We start from the raw sequence: 13,962 nt of genomic DNA, 5'->3' as shown, positions 1-13,962 counted from the left end.
GAAGAAAGGGAGGGGCCTGATGGCTGCTATACAGTTGACTGTTGACATGTTTAAGATTTGCGTTCGAGCGCGGAATAAGGTAAAAGCAGTTACGAGACACTACGAGTAGCTCGGACTTGATGAGCGAAGGGACTTGGGCACAGGGACATCTTCTAATATTGCAAAAACCTCCTCCTTATTAAAATTCTAAAGAGCAACAGGCTCGCCGCCCTCATGCAAATGTTAATCTCGACAGTCACCCCTTTTCGAAACGAAATCCTCGAAGACAATCCAACCTCTTCAACCCCACAGAATTCGCCGCCCTCATCCTGACAAGCGCGAGGTCAGCTTCGACATCATAATGGGTGGCGTGCCTTGGGTGAACCTTACGGGCAGTTCCTGAACGAAACTCGTTAGGGCGACGCCTGGCTCTCCTGTCCGGAACTCCCACTTGTGGCCCCTGTGCTGCTGCTTGGGTTTCCATTGTTGTTCTGGGCCCTAATATCTTGGATCTCATCCTCGTTTAGCTGCGCTTCACCCCAACCATGATCGAATAACTCCTCCTGACGCTGTCCAGAGCTGCCATCGTCACCCTCGATGGTAAGTGTTTGGGGATGCGGTGGCTGGGGGTGGGGGTCCATAATTGGAATCTGGTATTCAGCAACTTGGGACAGGAAGAACAAAAGTCTAACTCCTTGAGGCTTGTCCCAAAAAGACTTGCAATACACAACAAGAGAAGACAGAAAACAGGCATTGACAATTCTTAGGAGGCTAGGAATAGAGAATCAAGACATGACGGGGCCGTCGTCCCTTTTATCTCTGAAGAGATGGTTGACGATACACCTTCACTCTTGCTCCTAGAAAGCCTCGAAAGGTGATTAATACATGTTGTATGATGGGGACAAGCAAGAACCTAGTCATCGTCACCAGATGAGGAAAGGAAAGACATCGAAAGCGGCAGTCTAGTCCAGACAGATACTAGAGGGAGCAGGGGGTAGTTCACCGTATTCATCTTGAATTAAATCCAAAGTGCAGTACTGGAAGTCAGGGAACATCCCGATGCTGTCCAACGAAAACGCCACCACACAATCGGGTGTGTGGCTTGCACGATGCCGCGGCTTCCAGCTCGACCTCTATGGCGTCCAAGAGACCCCTGTTGAGACGTGTAACACCCTGGCGTTACTGCAAACAGTTAGATCCGTTATCCGGGGAGCAATCCCAAGAGAGCGAGAAAAAGCAATGCTAAAAGCACACATGTGCTCAGCGATTCTGTCGGTTCCAGTAGGGCTTGGGTCGATCCTGTAGCAACCCAGACAGGTCCTAATTGATACGTGATCGGCCGTGCACGCGAGTGACCCCCTGTCAAATCATTGCCGGGGAGATGCTCCCGCATGCCGTGACCCACGACTCCGGATTACGGCATATGAACCAGTGTGCCAGAGGAGCCTGTGGCAGAAGCAAAGCGCCGCCATGCAAGCTTGCCACATGATCGTGACCGGAATGACCACATTTTCATGCAGATGGAGAACGCAGAACGGCGCCACATCCTTTCTCTAGGCCCTCGTCGAATCGGCATCACGGCCGGACTCTGCAGATAGGTACGCGCTGCGGCGCTCGCCTGTGCTATACTGTATTTGTGAGTCTCTTAGTGACTGGGCGAGCCCATGGGTTGGGTGTGGCGCCTCCACCGTTGTACAGAAACCATATGGACAGTCGCCCGACGTGACACTCGCTTCATTGGAAGATAAGAAGCAAACAAGTCTATTGTTGTCATGTATTCGTGCACGATGCACATATGCATGCATGCAAGCCCAAAAAGACCCTCGAGACCGCATTCCCAGGTCCGCGGGCCAAAAGAAAGAACACTCGAGAGCCAGTCAGTCATCGCCTCATCAAATGTCCGTCGCCGCCGCCGACGCCAAACAATGCGAATTCCACCAAAGATGAAAAGCCAAGACCCTTCTAATTGCAAAAGAGAAACCAAACAAAGGTAGGTTTAACGGGGTATTGGCAAGAAAATTCGTTGCAAGACAGGACACCCTCCATCCCCCCTCTCTCTCCCCTCGCCCCTTCTCCTCACCATCTCTCGGTCTATCCATCCACCATGCACCCCGCACCATCTATGCAAAGCGCACTTCATCAAATAGGCCCGCCCTGACCTGCACCAGGCTTGCCAGCTCGAACAAGAAGGATTGTAGGATGATGACATTAGTAATGACATGGGACACAGACACCGTCTTGTCCTCGACGGGTGAGGACACATCCGTCTCTCCGTCCTCAGATGCCAGCGCAGCATCAACGACCGCCTCGGGCCGCTCGGCAGACTCGCCGTCCTCTCCGTTCTCAACAACGGCCTTTTTCTCGAACTTCAAAGGGATCGGCTCCACTTTCGCAGGCAATCCCACACGACGAGCGAGGATCTGCTGGTCGACCGCCTGGAAGGCGGCGTACTGGCTCGCGACTGCCGGATCCCGACCGTCGAGTGAGTCGGAGCGGCCGGGCTGGCTGTTGGGGGAGTATGACCGCGCAAGGCCGCTTCTCGAAGGCGTGTCGTGAGCCATCGGGAACTCTTTTGGTGGCACTGGTATGGGCTTCGAGGACGTCGGCGTCGCGAAACCATAGCCCCCTGATAGAGTCGGCCCACTCGTTGATCCACGAACAACCTCTTTCCTTCCTCTTGGACTGCTCGACCGACTAGGAGTGCCAAGTTCAGAGAGGATGCGTTGTGCGAAACCACCGAAAGCAGATGGTCGGGCGGGCGAGCCACTTCGTGGATCATCCATACTCGTACGCTCAAGACTGGGAGTGCTTGGGAGCGTGTTTTTGCTCCGAACAGGGATTGGATTGGCACCAGCAGTATCGGCTGTTTGAAAGGCCTCACGACGTTGTTGCAGGAGATCGTCGAAGCGTGGGATTGTCTCTCTATAGGAAGACACCTCGTCCGAGAGCAACTGCAAGATCTTCAGCAGTCGGGGAAGGCTGGCTGCAGTCCACTGCGGCCGGCGACGACACTTCTTCATGGCCTCAAGCTTCTCAAAGTCGGCATACGATGGAGAGTCTGGGTCATGAGCCGGAGCATCCAGAGGCGCTGCACTGCTATCATCCTCTTCATACACATATTTTTCTGGATGGCGTAACATCCATCCCTCAATGTTGACAAATCCACAGACCGCAAGGTCAAAAATGGTCTCGGTAACTGAAAGATTTGTATCAACGGGGTTGATGAAGAATGTCTCTAGACGATCAAGAATGACGTTGAGGAGAGGATCGTCCGGCCGAAGGGTGTGAGATCGCACATCTCGGGGTGCGCCCGGCAAGCTATCAGGAATCGCGGGAAGTTTGTGGTTGTTGGTTGACACCTTTGGCGCAACCAATTTGAGCGAGCAAGGATGGCTTTCTAATCGAATCGTTGTATCCTTGAGGATGCTGTCATAAATCTCGTCAAAATTGTCCTGGCCGCCGATGACCCCTGCGAGAGCCATGAGGAATTCGACCTCTTGTTGATGCGCACCAATCGTTCTGTGCGTAGCATCTCCATGCAGGCCTTCTGTTTGGAGGAGCGTAATCACAGCATATCGGTGATGTCTCCTCAATATGGCAGATACCAGTTGAAGGGTCACATGAATCGTCTGTTGGCTCTGCGAGCGTAGGCATGCCAGGATCAGATCAACAAGATTGAAAAGCAAAGGATCACCGACAGTGTCCACCTTGGATGCCATCATTGAAGCTAGATCCATAGACTTTCGCTTCCTTGCCAAGCTTACTGAGCTCCGGCTTGTTGCCGGTGCCGAAGCCATAATGTCAGGTAGAGCAAGTAGATAATGCAAGATTAGGTTGATCATGTCGGGATGATCTAGAGTTTCTAATATACGTCTCAAATATGTCAGGACGGCCACTGAAGAGCCTCCGTCGATATCAGATGACTCAAGCAATGAAGGATATCTAGTGAACACAGTTAGATACGCATTGAAACCTCAGCAGGTTGGGTGGCATACAGTAATTGTTGCAGGAAGATGACCTGGAAGTGTTCCAGGAGCGTTGACTTTACGTCCACGGACCTGCAATGATTCAACACATCCTGCCAGAAGAGCAGATGAGAAAGGAATGTTTCGAGGTGTGCCTGGAAGTCGGGTGAGCATGAAGATACAATCTCATATGTGGAGACTGGATGCTGATAGTCCGAAAAGGCTAGAATAGGGGGTAGATCCTGCGGTGGATGGTCGATAACAAGCTTCCTGCTGAGCTGGCTGTATAGCGCACCCAAACCGGTAGCCATGAGAGTCGACAGATCGCTTTCAACGATCCATTGTTCCAGATTCACAGAGTTCGAGGCAGCTTCGATGATGTAGAGCAGCCCCGTCCGTGCGAAGTCGCCCACCTTGCCCTCGTGGTGGATGTAGTCCATCAAGAGATAGAAAAGCGGAAAGTCCTGCTTTTGGGTCCTACCCTCAAACTGGCCATGCTTGTCTAAGTTCCTTTCTTCTTGTGGCTGGTTGCGCTGTGACTTGAACCAGGCTGGCAGGATCTCCGGCTCGAGCCTAATCTTGGTAGTGATATTGAAAGCCAGCTCTACCACCCTAGCTTCTGTGTCTGCGCCCAGGCGGATGCTGTTGGCGCCGGTGATTCGGACGAGGAGGTTGGTCAGGCTGGAGGCGAAGGCATCGCTCTCGACAAATGCCTCTTCCTCGCTCTCGATCAACGTAGCGAAGAAAAGCACGCCTTCCCTGATGATCCACTCATTGTAGGAGCTGGTCGCGATCTTGGCAACGGGGATGTAGAGCTGCTTCGTGGCGGAGAAGGCGATGCAAGGATGGGGCAGTGGTCGGCGGGACTCATCGCTGAGGATGTTGGTCAGTTCTTGCAGCCGGACCTCGATGATCTCGGCGTCCTCGCTGTCCGGGGCAAGGCTCGACGCGTTTCGCCATGTTTGCTACCAGCTGGGTTAGGATTGTTCCTGCTGTTTGAAACTTTCAGGGCTGCGGTGGAGAGCTATGAAGCAGTAGAACTTACAAGAAGCTGACTATATTCCTTTTCGAAGCGGCGTAACCGGCGGACGGGATCCTTTGCGGCGTCCTTACGGTTGGCTTCCGAGTTTAACGGTGTGTGAGCTAGCAGACGCGACCACTATATTTATTGCGACCCTTGATTAGCAGCTGAGGCTCTGGGGCGCGCAAGAGAGAGGCGACTTACGAAGTCCATGGCTGGTTTGGAGGCATCTCGAGATGCTGGGAGAGTGTGAGGGAGAGCCTGCTTTGCATTCCGTGCACAAGAAGCTATGGCGATGCATTAATTGCCATGTTTGAGATGCTCCTTAGGCGCAATATCATTCAGCCGGCCGCGACCCGGTGTGGGTACTACGTACCGTTCAAGAATTCTCCGAGTTTCATCGGATTAGCAGGGGCCCCGGTAGCGGTGGCCCGCCTAAGAACGCCATACCCGAAGTTGTGGGATCCTTCTCCAAGGAAAACATGAGCAATCAACTCTTGAAAGACCCCACGCTCCTGCAAGAGATGCATCCGTCCACGTGTTCTACATGCTCCTTCTCTACGACAGGCAAAGTTTGTGCACAGGCCCTCAGCGTCTTGTTGTTTTGGATATGACGGTGTCGGATCTAACACCGCCATCTTGACGCGCGAAAGTCAAGATGCAGCTCAACAGAGCTGGCCTCAAAACACCTTATCGATAGATCTGTTCCTCTGATCTTGAGCATCCACGGGATCATTACACTTTCCCCCACGAATACATCGTATCTGTGGGAAACAAAAGCGGCGACAGCACTTTTGCGTATTAACGATTGACTACGCATCGTCTCTCTTCATTGAAGGGTTGCTCACCAGGTTAGAACTCGTCTCGGAGAGAGCCTACTAAATATGTGATGTGACAGCTACAGTCAATATCATCACAGGCCGCCTTCCGGAACAACTCACATCAACTCTGCCTGGCAAGAGGGTCTTCAAAATGAGGACATAGTCATTGCCCTCCCAATCTGCACACTCCGGCACCGGAGAGGTGTCCGCGGTTGGCTGCTTGCTTCTCTCGACTAGGCTATCAGGACATATCTCTACTATACAACGCGGGAGCCAATTGCCAGAGTCCACGAATTAATTCTTCCACTCGCCATCTGCAGGGGAAGATGTAAGTATGACTGGTTTCTTGATGTTTTGTCTTTTCAATTTGGTGTTGAGGCTGCAGGTAGTCCCTTAGCCCTGATCTAGCGTGATGTGGGTTGCAAGGTTTGCCAGCCTCGTCTCGTGAAGCTGCAGCTACCAACGAATGACCGCTCTTTTGAGTCATTGTCGGGGACCAGGGGCTTTCGACAATTACATTGAATATCCCTTTGGTGGTACTCATACGGGTCCTTTGTGCTTTCTTGAGGCTTTCTATCCTAACCGACCGACGATGAGGTTACGCTGGGTCAGGCTTTTGAAAATCAACGCTCAAAAGTGCCTGTACTTGAAACTCTCGTGGGTGCAAGGCAACCTTGCCCTTATTCGCTTGCCGATCTCAACCACGGCGGTTTGTCAATTGTTTCTGGGGCGAGGTGCCTTTCTCTCTAAACTGGCAGGTCGAGGGTATCACGGCATGCGTTTCGGGGGTGTCTTCCCCAATCATCCAGACAACCGTCTTACACAGGGCCGCCCTTGACAGAAGGCTTGTTCTCTGGAAGTCCAGAGCAGCCAGAAATGGCGTCTTCTAGTCTAGACACAGCTGCTGCAGCATCGACTGATTCAACCAAACCCCGCACTCCTCTTAAACGCTCGGCGGCTACTGGCAGCTGCATCCTGCAGTCTGCCCCAACCGCAAGAGTCAGAGTCGCTTGAGAGAGGCCAGAAACCCCACCAAAGAGACAGAGGGCCGAGGTGAAACAGCACCTACAAGCCAGTCAAGACACATGATTGTGGAGAGCCGTCGCTTCCACCTACAGAGTCACCTGCATAAGTTTGCAGGCCGCTTTCTCAGGCCTACGGTTCGCCAACGGTTCCACAGAGCCCGTCTCGCCCGACGCCATTGACTCGACCGATTGGGGCTGAGCAGGGAACTCGATAGCGAATCAACGCCCTGAGCTGGGGTGTTGCAAGGGGATGCTCCAGGGATCCGGGGACGAATGCGGCAAGGCACACCAGCTAAAGCTTTAGACATTGTTCACTTGAGCCGACGCTGTGCTGCGAGAGCGGCGGCTTTCCACATGGGCAATATTCTTAGAAAAGGGCCATGACGACCCTTCTGGTGCTTCATTGCCTCGCTCCGGCTCTTCTCTAGCAGCTTTGCCGCGCGTGTCATCGTCATCTTGTTACTCTCGTTGAAGGCAATCTGGTCGCTGTGGCTAATGCTTTCCTTCACACATGTAATGAAATCATCTCAGTGGAATAATCAGCCGTAATCACTCGCAGCTGCATGCACGGCACCAGAACATAGCCCGTCGAACCCGCGAGGATGGGCTTCTTCTCCAAGAAAGTTCGAAAATCTCCTCCTGGATCTCCGCCGGTGAATCACCTGCAACCGGCATCTCCACCCGTGCCTCCATATCCACAGTCACCTCCGTCCCAGGCCTCTATACCTTGGACCGGCGAGCCAGCATGTCCGCCTCAACCGCAATTCCAGCCAGCTGGGTATCTCCCACCGCCTCCGGGATGGAACAATGGCCAACCGCCTCCTCCATATCAGTATCAACGTCCCCCAGTTGTCGTGAACCAGCACTACTATATTCTACCGCCGCCTCAAGGTCCTGTGCCCCAAAGGCCTCAGACTAGTAGCGGAGGTCTCGGCAAACTCAACATGTCAATGGTCAACCTGGCGAATGAAGTCATTCCAGGTAACCTCCCGCAGTTCTTCGATGATGGTCTTCCAAGGTGGCACGGCTACGGCTCACAGCTGTTGAATCAAAGTGCTGCGTTGGTCGACCAGATATCAGAACGCTTCAACGATGTCATGACCCGGATAGATGGAGATCGATACGTTGGGAACGAGAAAGATCTCTTCACATACCAACCCGCCGTGATGCCTGCACAGGGTCCACCGTCCATTGTGACTACAGACCGATCTCTGCCGAAGAAGAGCAAGAAGACTACCACGAAGGATCATCCAAAGGGCCAGACCACAGCCGTAGCGGCATCCGTTATCTCAGGTGGCTACTTTGCAAAGGTAGACTTATACGCCAACTCGAAGCTCCCTATGAATCTACCTCCCCTCAAACTGTATATCCCGACATACCCGCTGCTTTGCCTAGCGGCCCAGTACTCTGAACGAGTGTACGAGAAGCCACGTGGTGCCGAGCGCGATGCTCATGTCGACTCAGACTTTAGGACGGGCACCAAAGCCATGGTCATCAAGAGCGTGCCCATGGACCACATGAACACGATTGTGTTTGCAATCCGCGGGACAGCCACTTTCATGGACTGGGCCGTGAACCTGAACATGGCCCCGACATCGCCCTTGGGCTTCCTGGTGAGCACACACTCCAGCTAAGACAAGCGGCTCGAGAACATCCAGCCAACTAACATGCAACAGGACGACCCAGGCAACTTCTGCCACGCAGGCTTCCTCTCCGTCGCGCGCAAGATGATCAAGCCCGTCGCCGCGCGCCTGCGCCAGCTCCTCGAGGAGGACCCCGGGCGGTCGTCGTACTCGCTGCTCATCACGGGCCACTCGGCCGGCGGCGCCGTCGCGGCCCTGCTGTACAGCCACATGCTGGCGACGAGCCGCGCCGCCGAGTCCGAGCTCAACGGCCTGGCGGGCTGCTTCCGCCGCATCCACTGCGTCACCTTCGGCGCGCCGCCCGTCTCGCTGCTCCCGCTCGCCAAGCCCGACCGCCCCGAGCTCAGAAAGAGCTTGTTCCTGAGCTTCGTCAACGAGGGCGACCCCGTTGCGCGCGCTGACAAGGCGTACGTGCGCAGCCTGCTCGAGCTGTTCGCCACGCCCGCGCCCGCGCCGACGCCGACGCCAACGGGCGGAAAGGGGGCCAAGTCGCCTCCCACATCGATGCTCTCACCCGACTGCACCATCAAGGGGCCCAAGGAGAAGAAATCCAAGAGCTCCCTGGCATCCACCAAGACCTCCAAGTCAGCCAAGTCCAGCAAGTCCGCCACCAGCAGCAAGACATCCTCCTCCCGCGCCGACATGCCGACGTGGCGAGTCCCGCCCTGCACGCTGAGCAGCGCCGGGCGGATTGTCGTGCTGCGATCGGGGGACGCCCGGGGCAGCGCGCGGCTCAAGGGCCGCAAGACGGTGGAGGAGCGGCTGAACGAGGGCGTTGTTGCGCAGATCGCGACGGACGAGCAGCTGCGCGCCGTGATCTGGGGGGACCCGGTGTGCCATGTCATGAAGCTGTACGCGGGCCGGCTGGACATCCTGGCGATAGGGGCGGTGACCGGCAAGGGGAATTAGTAGTTAGTATGATCTAGTTGAGATGGAAGGATGAAACGACATATTGCAACGATGTTATGACAAGATGATACCATTTGGGATGGCATGGGGCGTTTCTCTTTACTTCTCTTGAATATTGGCTTGTCTTGTACGGCTGGGAGCATTCGTATAACAAAGGGGAGTTTGAATGTAGTCAACCAATACAGACAGAACTATACTTTCATGAACACGCTTTTACTGTCATTGCTTATAATGCTTCGATAACACAGGTACAAGAGGAAGGCTAATGTCAAGTCACATTGGAAAACACACAAGTCACAGAGACACAAATTATTAAGGCAAAAGTACTTTTGTATTGATCACACGCTGATCCAATCTACCTAGCCGATGAACCACCAGTCCGACCCGAAAGCAGCCAGGAACAACACAGTTGTCTGTCCGCCCAGAGGCACAACCCGGATCTCAAGGCCACGAGAGAAGACAGAGGGCATGCCCAATCCGCCAGCTACAGAAGACACACGAAAACAGCAGATACTCTATATGGGACTTGTCGGATCCCGAACACTTCCTCCACTCCGGCTACCGCTGCTCCCTTCGGAACTCAGGGCTGACCCAGAGCCCGACCCGCCATCGCTCGTCTTTCGAGTGCGAACGAATGGCAGGGTGGGGCCTCGCATGCTGGGGTGAGCATGGAATGAAGGCTGAGAGCCCTGGTTGAGGATGGGAGGGACGAATGATGCCGTATTGTTGCCGCTGCTGCTCGAGCCGTTGTTGCTTCCATTGAGGTTGTCACCATCATCTGTGGATTGTGTGAATCCAGAGATGTCACTAAGCATCGAGGAAGATCGACCACGAGACTTTGGCAACGGGTGAGAGTGGAAGTGAGGAGCTTGCTGGTGCGGGAACAGGGGAGGCGGGCCGCCAGGAGCAGTGGACATGATGGCGGGAGCGGGAGCGCCGGAGCTACCAGGTGACCACATGGCATTGGGGTAATGCGAAGACGATTGGGTCCACGGAGCAGGACCATACGTGTTCGAGTATTGCCCGTTTTCAAAGGAGCCGTCAGCGTGGTTGAAGTTGTTGATGTAACTTTGGAGAGCTGCTGCCATGTTGGCGGCAGTCTGCGTCTTCTCGTCATTCCGAGCACGTAGAGCTTCCCAACGTTCACTATAGTCCTGCTCAGCTCGAGCTTGTTCCGCCTCGTAGGCGGCACGTTCCTGTCGGCGACGGTCGACCTCATCAAGTCCGCGAGCATTGGCGTCTGTTATACGTCCATGCTCGCTCTCGACTTTGGCCAGACGTGCGGCGATCTTCGTGCGTTTAGCCTGGAGACTGGCCTGATCCTCTTCGAGAACCTTGACTTCGTCATCAAAAGAGGACTTAACGCTCTTGTACGTGGCACGGGCTCCTTCGTATTGGGCTTTCTCAGCTTTGTACAGATCCTGCTTTTGGCGGTATTCGGTCAAAACTTCCTCAGGAATGGTCTCCAATTCCTTTAGCTCAGTTTCCAGTTCAAGTAGGGATTGTTCTGCCTGCTTCTGCTGCGTGCTGTTTTGAGCGATCTTCTGGCGTAGCTTCTCGTCATTCCCGCCAGCCGATTGAACGGCTGTGGTTAGCCTTTCGATCTCCTTCTTAGCCGCGTTGGTCCTCCTGTTGTTCTCTTTGCGTAAAGCCTTGAGACGAGCCTTCTCATCAGCAAGCTTGGCCTCCATGCCGGCAATAGAGTTCTTCAAAGTGGTGGCCGGCGATTCGTGACGATATTGACGAGGAGTTCCATGTGACCGGGAGCCCATATCAGAATCCCTGAGTTTCGCTGGAATGGTCCTAACACTGGTAGAGAACAGGACTTCGCCGGTTCGTGTGCTAACAAACTCGCATTCATACTTTGACATGGGTGTTAGTCCGTAAATGTCTCCTGTCCATCGTGTACCTTGACAACCTTCTTCTTCCCCACTCTCGACTGGGATGATACGTGTCGGCTGCCAGACGGCATTATTCACTCTAACATAGAAAGGTTTGGTTGTATCAATACCGGACGAAGCGGCGTTGCCATTCTCATGGGACTGTCCCGATGAGTGTATGTCCGGGAAGTGGCTTGTATTGAAACAGACTTCATCACAGCCAACATAGCAGATCCAAATCTGCTCTGGCTGTGTGTTGAAAGGCGCGTTGCCCAGGTTGTGAATGTCGGTGGCATTTGAGCCGGCGGACTCGGATGTTGCGTGTGATAATTCGTACTCTTTTACCATAACAATTTTGGTACTTGCAAGAGCAGCCCACAGTGGTTGTCGTATACGCACTTGGGCGCTCTGCTTTCGCCTTTTTTTACTAGACACCGCTGTTGCAGTTGTCTGTGCGATTATATCGGGGTCGGGCGTGTTGGGTACGCCGTCTGTGGAGCCATCTCCAGAGAACGCGGCGCCCTTCCCAGCCTCCGGGTCAAGCTGGCCCTGTGAGAGCTGGTCGCGCTTTTCTCTGCGAAGGTACCAATCCCTTATATAACGCACGATTCCTTGCATAAGGATATGTATCGCTAAAGCGCTTCTGACCCAGCCATAGGCACCTTTCTTTGCATAGGCTGAGACGGATGTTTCAAGAGACTCGCTGATGTCGGGAGACCCAAAAGGGCCTCCCTCGAATAAAGCCCCAAGTTTGGTGAAGCGTTTTATGGCCGGTATCCGACCAAAATGAGAGAAAAGAATAAGGGCAGCACAGAAAAAGATGTTGTGTGTTGTGCCAGCCCTGGAGCTCGCCCCGCCGCCGAGGGTCAAGGCAATGACGACCTGCGCGAAATCAAGAACGATCTCTTGCATTCCCACGATGATCCAGACCAGGAAGAAGACAAGATCAAGGACGATCAGTGTCCACAAACTAGTGGTACTGACTCCGTCGAAGATGTCGGTGAGGCTGAGTCCAGAGCTTGTGGTGACGGGCGGGACGAAAGTGAGGAGGGTGAAGAGCATGTATATGCTGGAGAGGGCGACGGGGGAGAGCTGCATGAGAATGATGAGTATAGCAATGGTGTCGTGCAGAGGGCATGATCGGAGGACAGTCAGAGCGTAGTCGATGGGACCGGTGTCACGGTGAACGTTGGTGTTCTTAGCTGCGTTCACGTCAATCCGCATGGGAGCATCCTCCGAGACGGGGTGGACGCCATTCGGCATGGAGACAGACTCGGAGGAGGATGCCTCCGAGTATGTGCCTAGCGATGCCCTCCGCAACGACTCGGTGGTCCTGTGTTCGGGGGCCATGTCGTCGTCGTGCTTTGCGAAACCATTTGCGAGGGGAGCTGAGGCTGATGATGATGTTGCTGGTTGCGCTGCGAGGCCGACGGCGGCATTGTCGTCGGCAGCGGGACGCGGGCTGCCGTCAATGGGGTTCTGGCTCCTTTGCCTTGTGATGCGCTTTCCGGGGCCTACGAGGCCGTTCTCATGTCGAGTATCGCGAGTGCTCGCGGCTCCCTGCTGTCGCTTGTTGCTGGAAGGGGCGCGAGGCATAGACTAGCTGGATCGTACGCTTCCGCTGACCCAGGAGAAACCGTCTCTGAGCCAGCAAAAGGTACCCTTGAGCAGTCCACGGCCGCAAGTCGAATGCAAGTCGAGTCGAGTCCAACGAGGTGGCTCTTCAGTTTCCCAACTCTTTCTGTCTGTTCGTTTGTCTCCCTTCCTTCCTTCCCTCCTTCCTCTCTTCTATTCCTTGGCGGAGCAGTTCCGAATCCGGGAGCGTCACAGACTTGGAGTCGCACGCCACCGGGCTCCACACTAGCGATGGCAGTGCGATACCAAAAAAGTAGATGCCGGCATGCGTCGTTGTGTGATGTCGCTGCCCGATGCCCGAAAGGAGTGGCGATGCTGATGCGTTGGGCCGGCAATTGGGGAGAGGTGGGCTGTGGGCTGTGGGTTGTGGTGGTGAGGTAAGGAAGTTGGTCGATGCGATGCCAGGGAAATCGGAGCCTAAGTAAGGACTGGTACTGTAGGTAAGGTAATTAGTTAGGTGTATGGATGTTTTTGGTGGGTGAGTGGGAGGAGGAGGAAAAAGGCTTGGGCTTGGGCTTGGACGGAATGGAATAACAGGGACGAAGAGAGAAAAAAGAGGAGCCTGAAGAAGGGGGAAGGGGGGGGAAGGGGGGGCCCTCCAGGTGGGATGCATCGGTACTTAGCCGACTCTCAGTGGATTCACGGCCACTGACGGCCACTGGCTCGAGTCACTTTTCTTCCGATTTAGCGTGCCCCAGTCACTAAGATGCAACCTGTAAGGCAAGTTAAATGGTGCAGTGCCGCACCAAAAGACAGGTACCTTCTGGCTGGGTACCTTGCCTCACCCTCTCTTATTTCTCCATCTCCATGATTCAAGTACCGCTCTTCAGCATCCCGCACTGTCCCCTCCGTGCAACTACGGTACTCTATTGTACGATGCCATAATACCTTGGATCGAGTGTCAGTCATCTTCCTTCCTTGTCCTTGTCCTTGTCAGCTGGCTCAGACATCCATCCTTGGACTGCCTGATATCGCGGCACCGACGGAAATGACGGGCCAAGCCCAGGGACTACTGGTACTAGAGCCAATCGTCAAGTCAACTCACTTGAAGAAAAGAGCGCGGTTGCTCAACACCTGCTGACTT

The 13,962-nt window shown here is 54.4% G+C and overlaps 4 protein-coding genes across 4 annotated transcripts; 1 reads left to right on the top strand and 3 right to left on the bottom strand.

Annotated features, from left to right (window-relative positions):
- Positions 1-2,099: 2,099 nt before the first annotated feature.
- UCRPA7_5736 (putative dna polymerase epsilon subunit protein) lies at positions 2,100-2,540 on the bottom strand (the record flags this gene model as incomplete). The annotated part of the gene is made up of 1 exon (XM_007918280.1): positions 2,100-2,540. One exon carries the CDS (start codon positions 2,538-2,540, stop codon positions 2,100-2,102), a length of 441 nt encoding a protein of 146 aa, XP_007916471.1.
- A 1,394-nt stretch (positions 2,541-3,934) lies between these two features.
- Positions 3,935-5,178, bottom strand: UCRPA7_5735 (putative dna polymerase epsilon subunit c protein; the record flags this gene model as incomplete). The annotated part of the gene is made up of 3 exons (XM_007918279.1): positions 3,935-4,909; positions 4,990-5,103; positions 5,170-5,178. 3 exons carry the CDS (start codon positions 5,176-5,178, stop codon positions 3,935-3,937), a joined length of 1,098 nt encoding a protein of 365 aa, XP_007916470.1.
- A 2,799-nt stretch (positions 5,179-7,977) lies between these two features.
- Positions 7,978-9,363, top strand: UCRPA7_5734 (putative class 3 protein; the record flags this gene model as incomplete). The annotated part of the gene is made up of 2 exons (XM_007918278.1): positions 7,978-8,424; positions 8,488-9,363. The coding sequence occupies 2 exons, from the start codon at positions 7,978-7,980 to the stop codon at positions 9,361-9,363; spliced, it is 1,323 nt and encodes a 440-aa protein (XP_007916469.1).
- Positions 9,364-9,878: 515 nt separating this feature from the next.
- Positions 9,879-12,839, bottom strand: UCRPA7_5733 (putative ubiquitination network signaling protein; the record flags this gene model as incomplete). Its single annotated transcript, XM_007918277.1, has 1 exon — positions 9,879-12,839. The coding sequence occupies one exon, from the start codon at positions 12,837-12,839 to the stop codon at positions 9,879-9,881; it is 2,961 nt and encodes a 986-aa protein (XP_007916468.1).
- Between the last annotated feature and the right edge of the window lie 1,123 nt (positions 12,840-13,962).

The sequence above is a fragment of the Phaeoacremonium minimum genome (genome assembly GCF_000392275.1).
Source record: "Phaeoacremonium minimum UCRPA7 unplaced genomic scaffold PA7_03_scaffold_433, whole genome shotgun sequence".
Taxonomy (NCBI): Eukaryota; Fungi; Ascomycota; class Sordariomycetes; order Togniniales; family Togniniaceae; genus Phaeoacremonium; species Phaeoacremonium minimum.
The sequence above is the reverse complement of the archived record's forward strand: the minus strand, read 5'-3'. Positions and strand labels throughout refer to the sequence as shown.